The sequence below is a fragment of the Phyllobates terribilis genome, unplaced genomic scaffold (assembly GCF_046119375.1).
Source record: "Phyllobates terribilis strain yellow unplaced genomic scaffold, ASM4611937v1 Scaffold_13__5_contigs__length_258822181, whole genome shotgun sequence".
NCBI classification, from domain to species: domain Eukaryota; kingdom Metazoa; phylum Chordata; class Amphibia; order Anura; family Dendrobatidae; genus Phyllobates; species Phyllobates terribilis.
Genome location: NW_027362773.1, coordinates 211,810,132 through 211,827,024, shown reverse-complemented (window position 1 = coordinate 211,827,024; position 16,893 = coordinate 211,810,132). Strand labels below are relative to the sequence as shown.

Sequence of the window (16,893 nt, the reverse complement as noted above, 5' to 3'; positions counted from 1 at the left end):
CTGTCCTTAGCAGTGGTTTCCTAGCAGCTATTTTACCATGAAGGCCTGCTGCACAAAGTCTCCTCTTAACAGTTGTTGTAGAGATGTGTCGGCAGCTAGAGCTCTGTGTGGCATTGACCTGGTCTCTAATCTGAGCTGCTCTTAACCAGCGATTTCTGAGGCTGGTGACTCGGATAAACTTATCCTCAGAAGCAGAGGTGACTCTTGGTCTTCATTTCCTGGGGCGGTCCTCATGTGAGCCAGTTTCTTTGTAGCGCTTGATGGTTTTTGCAACTGCACTTGGGGACACATTCAAAGTTTTCCCAATTTTTCGGACTGACTGACCTTCATTTCTTAAAGTAATGATGGCCACTCGTTTTTCTTTACTTAGCTGCTTTTTTCTTGCCATAATACAAATTCTAACAGTCTATTCAGTAGGACTATCAGCTGTGTATCCACCTGACTTCTGCACCACACAACTGATGGTCCCAACCCCATTTAAAAGGCAAGAAATCCAACTTATTAAACCTGACTGGGCACATCTGTGAAGTGAAAACCATTTCCGGTGACTACCTCTTGAAGCTCATCAAGAGAATGCCAAGAGTGTGCAAAGCAGTCATCAAAGCAAAAGGTGGCTACTTTGAAGAACCTAGAATATAAGACATATTTTCAGTTGTTTCACACTTTTTTGTTAAGTATATAATTCCACATGCGTTAATTCATAGTTTTGATGCCTTCAGTGTGAATGTACAATTTTCAAAGTCATGAAAATACAGAAAAATCTTTAAATGAGAAGGTGTGTCCAAACTTTTGGTCTGTACTGTAAAGAGCTTAATGTTGAGGTGAGTCCGAGAAAAGCATCAGCTGATGTTGTACCGTATATACTAGAGTACATTTTTTGTTCTGAAAAAGCCCCTCTTGGCTTATACTCGGGTATATACTCGAGTATATACATTCCGGTGGTGGATAGTGGTGGGGGGGGTTGCGGCGACGGAGGAGCGGTGCACAGTCAGTAGACGCTGCTGCATCTACCACATGTACTTGCTGCTAAAGGTAAACGAATATTCACTCTTCTCCGCGCCCATGGGAGTGGAGAAGAGTGAATATGCATTTTATATAATTGTGGGCACAGAGGCTGCGATTGACAGTACCTGCTATTAAAGAAAATGCATATTCAGTCCTCTCCACGCACATAGTCCCAGCGTGGAGAGAAGTGAATATTCCCGCAGCTCAACTCGGCATCTGAGGGCACATGGCAGTGATGTCATGGGCTGCTCAGATGCTGACATGAGCTTCTGGTAGACAGGACGCAGCGCTGGAGCAGAGGTGAGGAAGGAAGGTGAGTACGTGTTTATTTTTTTTCATGTGTGCTGTGATGGGGGTCCATATATACCAGGATTGGGGATGAGGAGGCCATACATTCCAGGATTGGGGATGAGGGGGCCATACATACCAGGATTGGGGATGAGGGGCCATGCATACCAGGATTGGGGATGAGGGGGCCATACATACCAGGATTGGGGATGAGGGGCCATGCATACCAGGATTGAGGATGAGGGGCCATGCATACAAGGATTGAGGATGAGGGGGCCATGCATACAAAGATGGGGGCCATTCTTACCTGGATGGGGAGCATGCATACCAGGATTGGGGACGAGGTGTCATGCATACCAGGATAGGGGATGAGGGGTGCCATACGTAACAGGATTGGGGATGAGGGGGCCATGCATACCAGGATTGGGGATGAGGCGGCCATGCATACGTCTACTTCAGTAGGTCAGAGGAGCAGCATACAGAGATTTCCTCTCGATCTGCCCTGGGCAATTCACTTTTTGAATCGGCGAACATCTCTGTAATCTTCTAAATTTTATGTTTGTTTTCCATAATACCATTTAATAATTTATTAATTATGACAACTTTTTTGTTTATCGAGTAAAATGGCTGAAGGTGAATAGACATGGGTAATTTGACTTAGTGTTTATTATGTAGAGCACACTTTTCTATATTTGTTTCGGAACTCGGGCTGCTAGTGTTTTTAATAAATATCATGGTTGACTTTGTCCAAGTTTTTAGTTTTGGCCCTCTGTGTATTTGAGTTTGACATTCCTGCTTTAGAAGAAAACTTCCTTCTGAGATTTTCTAGGGTAATCAAAAAAAATACATTTTCACATTTTATGGCTCTTTTGGCCTCTCAGGAGTTTTATATATTATAGGTAACCCTTCCATATGTAAAGGGTTAATGTCGCACTCCTATTGAAGACCTCGCAGGCAGACAAGCGGAGATGGCTGCCATTACCTGGAACCAAATAAGCCTTAGAAATGTAGGGAAATTCAGGGAAGAGATATTTATGGAGAGAGGTTACCAGCCAGTGAAAGGGTTAATTTGTGTACGCACATTAATGGGAGCGGCTGTAATTAGCGCCCTTCTACTTTGCAGGGCTCCATTGTGTCTACGTTGTGCCAATTCACCCAGGGGTTGGGTTGAGAAGCGTGGATCGTCTCCTGCCATGTATCCTGCACCTGTGCCTTAGGATACAAGTTCCTCAGAAGAATGAATACAATGTGGATTACTTCCATATTGGGATACCATGTATTGAAATTAAGGCCTCTAAGCCTAAGGCTGCACCACTGAATCTGATGAAAACATATTAGACTCTGATTTTACCAACCACTTCCATGTTCAACACATGAAAATACATTTATTTTCCACTTCAGATAGAATATATCACATATTGTGGTGATCTGCCATGACACATGGTCTCCATGACAACAAAGCTCCTGACAGAAATGTGAGAGGGACATGTCAGCAGAAGTAGTGCAGCCTCAGGCTTTGGGCCTGTAACTTCTATCACTGATATCTCATTATATGTTCAATATATTAGAGGACAGCTTTACATTTTATTGTCCTGTTCTAAAGCTCCTTAAACCCTCTATCCACCATGGCCATTTTTTTTTATGTGCTTTATTTTTTTTCCTTCCAAGAGCTATAACTTTTTTATTCTTCTATCTACATATCCGTACGAGGTTTTTTTTTTGCACGACGATATGTAGTTTTAAACGCCATTCATTTCATTATATCAACTACTGAAAAATGAGAAAAAAAATCCAAGTAGAGTACAATGGTGAAAAAAACGCAATTCCGCCATTGTTGTTTTTTTTGCGTTTCCTTTTTATAGGTTTCATAGTGTGGTAAAAAATATCTGACAATATAATTCTTCAGGTCGGTACGATTACGATAATACCAACATTTTATAGTTTTTTTGTTATTTTAATGGTTATAAAAAAAAATTCAGAACTTTGTAAAAAAAAAAAAAAAAATGTTTTGTGTCACCATTTATGAGACATAACTAGATTTAAGTGAATCATTACAAATAGTAGCTGAATTTTCACAGGAAACCCAGTTCGTCACAAATCAAAACTACTTCAAAACTTCCAATTGCCCAGAAAAATATATATATCCAACTATTTTCTTTTCCCCAGACACTGATATTCTTCACTGCTGTGCTGTCATACACAATCTGTATAGTTTATTCAGTGTTTGTGGCTTTCTCTCACTATTTCTATAGCTGTGAGCTGTGATATCTTTTCACTATCCAGATTCACCTTTTAATGGCTGCTGCATTCCCTGCTTCTGCTTTTATACAGGCTGATAGTCCTTCCTGATTGACTGTGCTATAAGCAATCTTCTGATATGTGTATAATGCCAAAGGACAATTGCAAATTGTTCAAATTCAGCATATTCCCAAAAATTTGACGCAGATTCGATTCGCTCATCCCTACTTATAAGTTTTTAATTATTTAGTCAATAGAGTTGTGTGAGCACTTTTTTTGTGTGTCGAGCTGCAATTTTTATTAATACCATATTAGGGTAAATTGCTTAATTTTTGGTGGGAAATGCGGCGACAGATAAGCGATAATTCTGGATTTTCCTTTTTTTCTTTTTCTTACAACCATAATCCAGATGCAAAAATGCCCCTAAATTAAGGTCGCCATGTTGAGGTCTTAGAACCTTGAGGTCTAACCTAAAATCTCTTGGGATAGCCCTTCCATGAAAGTATAATTACAGCAAACGTGACCCATTTTTCCTGACATTTATGATCAGAGGAAAAGTCAGTCTTGTCTGTTCACACCATCATTCATCTGACTCATCTTTATTCTTTATAATTTTATTACTGCTTATTAAATTAGTTTATTAGTAGAGGAGCTGAAACATTAATGCCCAGTTCACATTGCAGAGGTTGGTGAAGGGGGTCTCCAATCGGTTTGAATGGAAGTCTATTTAACGCCTATGGGACTTAAACCAAGAGAACTGAGTATAGTATTTGGCCATCACTGTCAGCCAAACTTTGGTCATATACAATACAGATCGCAATTTTGTAGTGAGACATTACATGTAATGATTTATGGGGTGCTCTGACATTTGGTAATTTACGCAGTCAGAGATCTTTAATATTTTTATACGTCCAGTCTGTATACAATGCCTATTGTCCTTAATACCTGCTGTATATAGGCAGGTCTTCCATTACTCTAACTTTATCAAACTCCGGAAACTTTTTTTATTTTAATATACTGTACAAGATTAGAGCGCCATCTTGTGGTGAATAGGAGCAGTGATGATGACTGTGATATACTCTAATATACTGATTGTAAATTATATACAGCTCACGCGTCCTTATGACCTATTGATCCAGAGTTATGGGTTGGTATTCAGTGAGTGCAATTGTGACCACTAGCTCATTGTTAGAAAGGTGTCTAAAAAAACAGATTTATAAATGGGTTTAATACAGATTTCTGGTGTAAATATATTAAAAAACATGTCAGTCAGGCATTTCGTGCGCAATGTGAAAAGCATGGGCAGAGCTTCATAGTCATACTCTGTGCAACTCATTTATCTGTTCATATTGTGTGTTTTTATTGTATACTATATGCGTAGTATATGCGAGTTTGTGTTTGCAGAGATGTATCTTGAATCTCCGGGAATTTGAATGGGTTATCCCATGAACAATTTTAATATAAAAGTTAATTAATCAATCCCAAAACCATTACCCCAATTGTCAATGCACCAGGGCAATCGGAAAGAGGAAAAAGACAAAGTGCCAGACTTGGAACATCTCATGTGATGCTCCACTTCTGGGGCGGCTGCGGGCTGGTATTTTTGGGCTGGGAAGAGCCCAATAAACATGGACCTTCCCAGTCTGATAATATCAGCTCACAGCTGTCTGCTTTACCTTTGCTGGTTTCATAAAAAAGGAGGAACCCCACATCGTTTTTTTCATTCATTCATTCATTTATTTATTTATTATGTTAACCAAGCCTAAAATGCTGTACAATAAACTCCACATCAAAGGCACTAAAGGGTGCAAGTTTATAATATGTAGGGGGTTGTGAAGTTATCTATTTATCTATCTATCATCATCTATCTATATCTTTTATATAATAGTTTTTTAAACTAGCTTTAAGTTACATAAAGAATTATAGTATGTAAAAGATGATAAAAACGAATTGCATACTGATGTTAGATGACATACGCATGACACTCGTCCAACTTTTCGGGATGAACATTGGAGCGATTTTTAATACGCAGATGTGAGCGAACACTAAAGGAGTTTTCCAATTATTCCTACAGCTGCTGCGACCAACAACGATGGCAAGAACCACAGTGAGGAGATGTTGTATGTAACTTAGGCTGAGCATGCATTCAGCATTCTTACTGCAACTGTACTGGAGTAGAAACAGTCAAACACTTTAGTGTTGTAGGTCACACCAGTGAAGACAATTTCTTTTTTTTTGTCATGGCAGATATGAAAAAAGCTGAGTGCATGCAAGATGAAACCTTGAAAACTGCTCAACATTTGAGTATGAAATAATTTTTTTTATAACTGTCATATTCCTTTAAAGAGGACCTGTCACTTGCCAGAAATAGGTATTTTTTCACCTGGCATAAATGTCGCCGCTCTCCTGAATCCAGTGATGTTTTTCTTTTGTTCTTGTGCGTCTCCATTCCTCTTCCCTTATGTAAATCTAGCCTTTTTATCCAAGTGAAACTAACAAATAAAGTAGCACTCTGTAACGCTATAGCATGCAAACAAGAAATATATGAAATAGGAATTGCCTTACTGCTCTAGAAAATAGGAAAAAACAAAGATACTTAGAGCATAAATTGGCCAATTCATTTATGCCCAGTAGCCAACGACAAGGCGATCCTCTTTGCTGGGAACCTAACCTAATATGAATCCTCTCCTGGGCTGTGAGAGTCTTTTTTAGTACCACACCCAGTTGGCTAAAAATACTACATTAACATACAGGAAAGAAGGGGCCATATCTCAGGAACAGAGTTTCTGGAGCAAAAGAAAAGCATCACCGGAGTCAGGAGAACAGCAGTATTTACACCAAGTTAAAAAAATATACATATTTATGGTGACAGGTCCCATTTGAATCGACATTCAAACATGGAAACCCTATGGATTTAGCTTTGGCTTCAGATGCTCTTTTAATGTTTTTATATTTAGTGAATAGAGCGGAAACCTAATGATTACTGTAAAACATTTTATTTTATATAAACAATTTTATTTTTGTACAAAAAATATATAAGCGAGTATAAACAATGAAGATCTAAAGCTTTCAATACAATTTTTGAAGTAGACAGACATTCCGTCTGGTGAGCCGCAGTTTTTGGAAAATCTAAGCAAATTTTGTTGTTTTTTGTGCCAGAGGCGAAACTTAAAGATGGGACTCAAGGCATTTCACTTGCCAATGATTCACGGTCTTGTATGGATCGCGATTTCAAAACTGGGTGTGGGCCTCCTGACCCCAAAATCAACAACCTTATATACTGTATGCCTATGAAGTTGTTGAGTTCAGGTCAAGAGAACTGCAGCTGATCTGGAAACTGGAATCATCAGGGGTAATAGACTTTAAGACTATATCTAAATGGCGACTTTGGCCACCACACAGGCCACGGGGCGAAAGATCACTCTGTGCCGCTGCTACATGGCAGCGCAATGCAGGTAATTAGGGTTGCAATACAACCCTTAAGGTACAGCGAGAAATAAGTCACAAAAAAAATCCAACTGGTTCGGACTTGCGACTTACTGGTCATGGTACCCTGCGTGTCCAATAGGACTATACACCTGCATTAAGTTGCAATATGGCAGGAGAGCGATCTGTGCTCACGCGACCTGTGTCATGGCCACAGTCGCTATGTAGCTCCGTATAGCCTAATCATTTCCTTACATAGTCCCAGCCCAAGAGCATGGATGTGACCTCAACCACTGCCTGCTTTTAATAAGACCCGTTTTATGCTTTCTATATTCACCTTTACAGTATGGTTTCTATATTGTAGCAGGCAGTGGTTGCAATTCTCTATGACACCTACTTTCCCAAGACACCAAACGTGTCAAACTCCACACACTTATCTTATATACCGAAGAGACAGTGCAGTTATTGAGGGGGCACTTTAAGATTAAATTCTGCAAGTAAGGGTAGAATAGCTGCATAACGAAGAGTTGCAGGCGTAAAAGGGTAAGGGGAGAAAAGTTGCAGCGGTTAAAGAATTAGGGGAGAAAAGTTGCAGGGGTAAAAGAGTTAGGGGAGAAAAGTTGCAGGGGTAAAAGGGTAAGGAGAGAATTGTTTCAGAATGAATAGTTGCAGTGGTAAAAGGGTAGGAGTATAATACTTGCAGGGGTTAAAGGTTAAGGGTACAATAGTTGCAGGCATAAAAGGGTAAGGGTAGAATATTTGCTGGGGTAAAAGGGTAAGGGTAGAATAGTTGCAGGGGAAAAAGGATAAGGGTAGAATAGTTGCAGAATGAATAGCTGCAGGGGTGGAAGGATAAGGTTACAATAGTTGCAGAATGAATAGTTGCAGGGGTAAAAGGGTAATGGTAGACTAGTTGTATAATGAATAGTTGCAGCGGTAAAAGGGTAAGAGTAGAATAGTTGCAGTGGTAAAAGGGTAAGGGTCGAATAGTTGCCGGCATGAAAGGGTAAGGGTAGAATAGTTGCAGAATGAATAGCTGCAGGGGTGGAAGGATAAGTTTAGAATAGTTGCAGAATGAATAGTTGCAGGGGTAAAAGGGTAAGGGTAGACTAGTTGTATAATGAATAGTTGCAGCGGTAAAAGGGTAAGAGTAGAATAGTTGCAGTGGTAAAAGGGTAAGGGTAGAATAGTTGCAGTGGTAAAAGGGTAAGGGTAGAATAGTTGCAGAATGAATAGTTGCAGCGGTAAAAGGGTAAGAGTAGAATAGTTGCAGTGGTAAAAGGGTAAGGGTAGAATAGTTGCAGTGGTAAAAGGGTAAGGGTAGAATAGTTGCAGAATGAATAGTTGCAGAGGTAAAGGGGTAAGAGTAGAAAAATTGCAAAGTTGTACAATGTCACGGGCAACAACAATATTTCGGTACATCACCACCTGCAGATAGATTATGGGTAGGCATAAAAATATAGTTCTCTAGATAAAATTTTTATCGCGCCTTCATTAATATAATTAACACACCCCAAGGATAAATTAAATAAAGAGACTAAATCACATTGTATAAAATGACAAAAAATTGTATAAGCACAATATAGACAACTGGTATATTTTTGGCACACAGCATTGCTTCTCTAACCTGCGGCTGTTGGAAAAGTACAACTCCCAGCATGCTCTCACAATCTGCGACTGCCGGGGCATGATGGGAGCTGTCTTTTTCCACAGCTGGAGAGTAACAGGTTGGAGATGACTGCTTTAAAGGCACAAAGGACAAAGAAAATAATAGAATTTGATAGAAGTTACAGCTGCTTTTCTTAAAGAGATCCAATAGTAGTTGTAGTAGTAGGAGTAGTAGTACGACCACTGTCCTGTGACGACACCCCAGCTTTAGATAAGTGGGCAGCAGAGCTGAGCAAACTCCCGTCCAGGCAACTTTTTTTACAGTGCGAAGTGATAAAAAAGTCCCAATTTCATCTGTTCTTATTCTCAGGTGTCAGCCACATTCTAGTCCTCATCTCCCCCATACATGTCCGCCAATTTACTAAAGCGTGGACCCCAGTTGTTCAGACCGCTGTAATCCTGGTCCATGTCTGAATTGGAGGAGTTCAAGGAGCTGAGAGAGGCAGCCTCGGATCCGCTGCCTTCATAATCGAACACAAGGAGGGAGTCGTACGGAGGGGCGGTGGGGTCATTGTCAGCCGCATTCAAATTCTGGTCAAGAAAAAAATGCATTTTATTAGATTTATTACTCATTATCTTTATCATTTCCACCATTATATTGTGAAAAAGCTAATATATACGGCCCCGATTTATCATTCTTTTTTTATTTTTATTTTTTTTAAGTAAAACCTCAATCTTTAGGCATTTTTATTTTTCTGCCAAATTCATTATGGTCTTTCCTCCACTTCTTTTCAGCTCTCGTCGTTTTTTTTTTGTGTGTGGTTTTTAATATCCACCTGTTTTTGTCCCTTATTTATCGCCCCTGACAGCGAGAAGATCGGGCATATTTGTGTCTGGATGCTACTTTTTGGAAGAAAAACAGTAAACAATTTTGTCCAATGCCAGTTTTGAGCAAAAATGTCCAACTTTTTTCCAATGTTTATGAGTTGTACCCCCTACTTTTTTAAAAAAAAATTGATTGGGCCCAGCTAGAGGGAAAGGGCCAAGATGACCAGAAAGATTAATCACTTAGCGTGCAGGCCTACAAGTTTAAAAAGAAGTCAATCATAAAAGGCCCTTTAGGTTTGAGCTCCTTGGGCCTATCAGATAAGAGGATTCTGAGGCCCACCGTTCCAATAAAAACTAATATATGTTCACTTGTAATCACATATCTAAATTAGACCGGGTCTAGTCTGGCATATTTCATGGTCAGTATATGGGCCACAGTGTCCAGACTGATTGAGGGTCTCCTGTCCCAAACTTACAAACCTCATATATTCCTATGAGGTTAGGAAACCCTCAACATTGTGGTCTATGTAAGGCCTGTGAAATAGGGTCATCTGATCATTGACTTCCACTGGAGCCTTGTGGTCATATGGCCAATAGGTCCCTGGACACATGTTATGATAGTCAGGAGAGGACAATACACAACTGGCCTCAGTAGATACTCTGGCCAAACCAATAGGATTGTCAGGAAGCTTGTTCCAGGTCTTCAAGGTTGAACCTTCATTAAAAAAGGGGGCTGTCTGGCTCTACTAGAACCATGACCATCTCTTGCTTCCAAGCATATGAAAAAGGAGAACCCCTTTAACTAAAACCTCTCTCCTACCTCATCAATGAAGTTTCCTATTTCATCAGGATTGGCCGGACGTGGCCGGTACTGAGGAGCCGGCATCAGCGTAGGTGCAACATCATTACGAATGATTTCCGGACGAGCATCGAGACCACGGTGAAGTTGACCCAGATCGAAATCCTTTAAGAGAAAGAGAACATTAAAAGCCATCTGGTAAAAAGAGGACATTTGTAAGAGCGCATCTTCGTGGTACGATACCTGGTCCTCCTCTCCTCCGCCCTCTTCATCGTAGTGATATACATTATCGCGCGTCTCATCTTCTGGGGGTAATAAAGGCTCCTTCACAACCTTCTTCTTTCTCACGAACAGCAGGAGAAGTAACAGCAGAACTAGAAATACAGAAGCCAAAAAAAACATTATTATCCATTTAGGTTTTTTTTCTGTTTTAATATGAAACAACCTAGTCCAAAAAAAAGCTGTCAAAATTCATCAATTTCTTCATTACTATCATATACTGTATTACACCAGTAGGTGTCTGTTTATGTGTTTTGTGCTCCTCCATTTTTTTTATTTTTTTTTTAGAAAAACTGTAAGCTCTTCCCGCTTTAACCTAGTTTTTTTTTATGCTTTATGCTGTTCATTGTATGAGCTAAATAATTTAATATTTTGATAAATTGGATTTTAACAGAGGCAGCAATAACAAATATGTTTAATTCTTTTTATTATTATTTTTCTTAAACTGAAAAAAGTGGGGCAAAACTTTTATATTTTATTTATTTTATAGTTTTAGAAACTTTTTTTTTTATTTTTTTATTTATTTTTAGTCCCCTTAGGGGACTTGAACCTGTGATCATTTGATCAATTATCCTATATACTGCAATGTGATGGCATTACAACATATAGTGTAAATGACAGTCTCCCTGCTGTGGGACTTTTAATCCCCAATTGCGTCATGAGGAAAAGGAGGCAATGGGCGCTCGAAATGGCGTGCCACTTGGATTCAGTGCTTTAAATGCCGCTGTCAGAAATTGACAGTGGCATATATGGGGTTAAACAGCAGCGATTGCAGCTAGCTCCGGTTGCTGCTACTAGAGAGTGTTGGCTGTGTAACACAGTCGGCACCTGCTGGCAGCTACATGGCATAGCATAACGGGTGGCATGAAATGGTTGGCAGGTGCGTGGTTTACCATAAATAACTGGGTAACCGCATGGCACTAAATGCCTAAAATTAGGTGTAGCCTCTTTGAAATACTTTGCGGTAAATTCATAACTTTTGCCATTTTCATGCTAGATTCTCAAATTTGGTGACAAGTGTGCAGAGCTTGGAGGGCACTAGACGTAGTCTAGCGCCCCCGACAAATTCATCATAGTGCCATAAATTGCAACAAATTTACACAAGCCCCTGCCTGGGGTACATTTCCGCCCCTGGTGCATGGCAGTTGAAAGTTGAGCCACATTAATTAAAGAGGAGTGCACCATTTGATGAATTTTCGCCAGCGCTCCCTTGAAAACACTAATCTTAATGAATTGGAGCCACTGTTAGTGCCCTAAGTCAAAATGTCTTGTGCCGTATAAACCGAGAGAATGACTTACTCAAAAGTGCCAGGATGCCCCCAAGTATGCCAAGTATCACAGGTATCCCCAACGCTCCAGCCAGCGCCTTTGGCCCGTTACACGTTGTGCCATCACATTGGCACACTTCTATCTTTAGTATAGTCGTATTTTTAATCCCTCCGGCATCAAGGATGGTGACCATAACGGTGTATACTTCTTCCAGTTCCCTCTTTGGTTGTATCTCAAACTCTGCATCAACAACAAAATGTAAAAAAGTTTGTATTACCAGAATCATTCAGCAGAAGGAATTTTATGTACACGGACGGCCAATGGCCACCTGGTCTATTTTTTGGTAAATTTTGATCCACTTACGGTTATTCACCACCGCGATGGTCCAGTTTTCCCGGGCCTCGCGGTTGATTTCCGCCACATAGGGGTATGTAAATGGTTTTTCATCTCTGTCAATGATGTTGATAAGCAGAGGATCAGGGTTCTTCAGGCACCATGTAATTTTATCGTCCTCCAAAAAGGGACTATTATCATTTACATCAAGGAGCACAAGCTGGAGGGTCCCTGTTCCAGTAGTCGCTGGAGAACCTGTATAGACAAGCAAAATGTAAGGTACAACAATACGTCTGATGGAGAACGTTACACAACCATGTTGCATCAGTTTGATTCACTGAGAGCAAGTAGATGTCTTGTTGCAGAATGTTCCGTTATACAACAAAGGCCGAATTCAGACGGTCCGAGCACAAGTCACGATGCGCGAACCGGCTGTGAATCTCCCAACCCGGACTCACCAGCCATGAGTCTGTCGAGTTCAGGTCAGGAGACCAACAGCAGCCTGTCCACCATCCACCCTAATCCATACTTGGGCCGTGATACATGCATGTCTGAATTCAGCCTCAGTCCATGAGGCTGTCGAGTTCAGGTTAGGAGACCCACAGCAGTCTGTCCACCATCCATCCTCAACCGTACTCGGGCCGTGATACATGGATGTCTGAATTCGGCCTCAGTTCATGAGGCTGTCGAGTTCAGGTTAGCAGACCCACAGCAGTCAGTCCATCCATCCTCATCCGCACTCGGGCTGTGATACATGGACGTCTGAATTCGGCCTCAGTCCATGAGGCTGTCGAGTTCTGGTTAGGAGACCCACAGCGGCCAGTCCACCATCCATACTCAGACTGTGGCGCCCCTGAGGGTTCAGTCGTCACAGAGGTACTACATCTAGTGGTGCCTCACTCTCAGGTAAGGAAAGGGTACTGCCCGGACCCCAACACCCGCATTCAACACTACACTACTCCAGGCTGGCTGGAAGGGCAAGATGCGCTGTGTTCTGCTGAGCCCTGTCCCTGGCTGGAGTGGGGGGAACCAGAGTGAGGGGGAACCAGTAGTGGGTGTGGGTGGAGGACATAGAACAGGGGAGCACGTGAATAGCAGGTGTATAAAAAGGGAAGCCATCTTAGTTAGGGAGTCGAGTGCTGTAAGCAAGTACAGAAAGAGGAGGAGAGCAGAGTGTCATCAGGAGCTCTGCTCCATCAGCGGGGCCTAGTGAGAAAGGCCCAGGAGGGGAGCAGAGGAGAAAGGCTCCGGTAACTGAAGGGATCCCAGGGGGTACGGAGAGTGCAGGACGGCACCCATACGCCCGAATATGTCAAGAGTCAGAGGGATCAGGCCGCAAGAAGGGAACCGGTCCCTGGACTAGTCGTGTTAGTTCAGGTCTTGACTAGAAAACCGGAGGCTTCTGACCTTTATGGTGCAGTCGCCACACTCGCATCCGAGTGGCCAAGAAAGGTAGCCATTTAGGACCAGGGAACTCTAGGTTGCCCTGAAGGATCCGAGGACACCATCTTGGGACTTAGTTTGCAAGGCGCAGGGCAGGAGGGAGAAGACCCAGCGCGGGAAGTCGGCTGAGGAAAGGAACATAAAGAAAGGGGGTCCCGCCAAGTACCCTTGAATGGCCTGGGGGACTGCTTAACCCCTGCCTGGCAAACGCAGTGCGACGCGGGAGTCTGACACCTGGACAGTGTACCTGAGGAACCTAAAAAAAAGAACTGTGAGTAAACTCGGATGACTGCACTCCACTGTCTCTGTCCGTTATTGCCGCTGCGCCATCATCACTCCTGCACTACAACGCCCAGCATTCCACCTACAACATCGACACTGCCCTGGAGCTCAGCCCTGCCTGTGGAGGGCTACACCAACACTGCTGCCCTAACATCAGCCCCAGAGGACCTGCTCCGCAGTGGCGGCTCCCTTTTAGCCGCATACCACAGGTGGCGTCACAAACTCTTTCTACCAAAACCATCAATTCCCCTGTAGATAATTTCCCCCTTTTTATTGACCACGCTGGGTCACGGACCGGGTCACCGCCAGTGTGACATCTCCCCTAGCAAACGACTGGCCTGGCACCGAGTACCCCCCACGGCCCAGGGGGCACGTCAAGGCCATGATACACGGACATCTGAATTCGGCCTCAGTCATTGAGGCTCGGGCAGCATAGTTGCACAAGATGAGATTGCATCACTGAATCTACTGTTTGCACAAAGTGTGATATGGTCTATGGGCATGGGATTGCTGACAGTTTCCACCAACATTGCCAGGGTCCGCCCTTATTTGTATACAAGAGCAATGTAAGCAGCATCTCCATATCAAGCTCCAGGTATAAACTGATAGTTACCATTGTCCACAGCCAAGATGATGGCTTTGTACGTGTTGTTCTTGACAAATATCGACTCTCGATCCAACTGGCCGTTTCCAGTGATAATGCCATTCTCTGGGTTCACCGACAGCCACCCAGCGGGGTCAAGACCAATAGAATACCTACAGGGGACATAAACCAAGGTCATGAAGAACGATGTGACCTATTTGGCAAAAACAATGCTGCATCCTATGAATAATGCACCATTCATTATCTACAACCAAAGTGGTGAAATATTACAACTAGTGTCTCTATATGGAGGCCCCAGCCTGGTTTATGTGGCCCCTAGGAAAACAGATTCTCAGTGGGTCCTTCCATTTTTCCTCCATATCTTTTTTATTTTTTCGGTCGATAGAGTTGTATCAGAGCTTGTTTATTTCTCTACGAGCTGTAGTTCTTTTTTTATTATTACCATTTATAATCTCTTTTTAGTGAAATTACTAAAAAACAGCAATTTTCTATTTTTGTTTTTTATTTTTTGTTCGGAATTTAAGGTATGGGATAACTATCCTATTTTATTAGATCGGACACTTATGCATGAACTTTTTATATTTGAATTCATTTTTAAACTATTTTTCGTTGTTTTTTTACATTTTTTTTTATTAAATGTCCTAGGGGACTTGAACAATACACTGCAATACTATAATATTGCAGTGTACTATTAAAATGACTAATATCCAATTAAACCTAGTCACAGGTTGGTGCACAAACAACATGGCTGCCATCACAATGCCATTGGCAATTAAACACCATTGGCGATAGGCATTGGGATACCTCTGCCTATTTCCAACCTTTTAAATGCCACTGTCACAATTGAAAGCGGCATCTAAGGGTTTAAACTAAGCTGCTAATTCTGATCACAACAGGTATTGCAGGATCGAGTTCCAGCTGTAAAACACAGCCGGCATCTGTGCTGTATGGTGCTGCTCCGGAGCCCGCCCACACATGCAGTCAACCACCATACGTGTCCTGCAGCATCTGAGCCAAGTGGGATCTGCAGACATAGTGGGCCCCTGCACTTACCCTGATCCACCAGATGCATGTGGCTTTCTTTAAGAACAGTGATTCTATATTCCCCCCCTAGAGGGCGTTGCAGGAATACTGAACATTTACCACCAGATTCTCCACAGGTTACAGCTGATCGCTGGGGGTGCCAGTAGAGCTTCCTTCTTGATTTAGAGTACTAATGATAAAATGGTCTATCTATGAAATAATATGTAACCAACGTACGTGATCTTTTGATTCTGAACCTTGTCCGGATCTACAGCTGTATAGGATGCCACCTCCTGGCCGCTGGGCAAATCCTCCGAGACCGAAACTCTTTTTTCCATTGGATCAAACACTGGGGCCTCGTTGACATCGGTAACGACCACAGTCACCGTAGCTGTGGAGGTCAGGAGAGAAGTCACCGAAAAGTTTGCCTTGTTTGTAGCAGTCACGAGCAGAATATACTCCTTCTTTGCCTCAAAGTCCAACCCCTGCAAAGAAAAAGAAACAAAAGAATGTTATATACGCTCTTCTGAAATACTCTGTGCTGCTAGGGACATTACCAATTACAAGAATTTACCTTTACGGTTGTTAGGAGACCCATGTTGTCTGCAGTGGTGCTTATCCCAAAAACATTGGCTTCATTGCCTTTAATGATCTTGTAGACAGCGCGCCACGAGTCTGTGTTGGGAGTGTCGTCATCTGTGACTGTCAGCCGCGTAACTTCAAAGCCAACGAGATTTTCGGGAACCTCAGCTCTGTACTGGAAATTGAAAAAAAAAAAAGTGAACCCACAGCCCCGGAAAAAATAGCTTCTCATTGAAATAAAAGGGGGTATCTCTACTATCTCTACTTACTGTTATGGGATTAAAGATTGGAGGGTTGTCATTGGTGTCCGTCACGATGATCACAGCTTTACCCTTCGTTTCGAAGCCGGCGCCTTCTTGATCTGTTGCTGTGATTACTAGGGTGTATTGTGGATATTTCTGTCAATGGAAAAAATGTCATAGGACGGCGATTTTGGCACCTTTGGATCCGACCAGGACCCCTTTACACTTGAAGACCAAACACGTCTTTGCTGCCTGGTTTCTACTAACCATTCTACGTATCTCTCCACCCTGGGGTGCTAGAACGGGTCGAGACCCCGGCAGGCGTTCAGCCCTTTCCCGAGATCTTGAAAATGTAACCGGTAGATGGCTAGGATGTACGATAACTCTATAACTTCTTATGAAATTACAGCTCACGTACATCTGGGTGGGAACCTTTTGAAGCAGTTAGACAGCTTGGACTCCCGCCAGGAGCTGTTGAAGCTGGACAACCTGCTAAGCCAGGTGTCATGTCTCAGCTTCACATAATGAAGGAGGCCTATAATCTTGAACCGGATATGATACAGTCGATTGGCATTATATTATATCCCCTACATTCTTCACAGCTTATACCCTGTGTTACAGTCTCTCATGTACCCATTGTCTTT

General features: G+C 42.3%; 1 protein-coding gene across 1 annotated transcript in view; it reads right to left on the bottom strand.

The window, feature by feature from the left end:
- Positions 1-7,810: 7,810 nt before the first annotated feature.
- LOC141174348 (cadherin-1-like) overlaps positions 7,811-16,893 on the bottom strand; it is a 51,421-nt gene continuing 42,338 nt past the window's right edge. The window contains exons 8-16 of the mRNA XM_073659225.1: positions 16,277-16,405; positions 16,000-16,182; positions 15,663-15,910; positions 14,412-14,554; positions 12,104-12,328; positions 11,771-11,980; positions 10,436-10,566; positions 10,214-10,357; positions 7,811-9,156 (exon numbers count right to left, since the gene is read on the bottom strand). Of these exons, the coding sequence (XP_073515326.1) occupies positions 8,950-9,156; positions 10,214-10,357; positions 10,436-10,566; positions 11,771-11,980; positions 12,104-12,328; positions 14,412-14,554; positions 15,663-15,910; positions 16,000-16,182; positions 16,277-16,405 (1,620 nt within the window). The 3' untranslated portion in view covers positions 7,811-8,949. The remainder of the gene's footprint in view (positions 9,157-10,213; positions 10,358-10,435; positions 10,567-11,770; positions 11,981-12,103; positions 12,329-14,411; positions 14,555-15,662; positions 15,911-15,999; positions 16,183-16,276; positions 16,406-16,893) is intronic.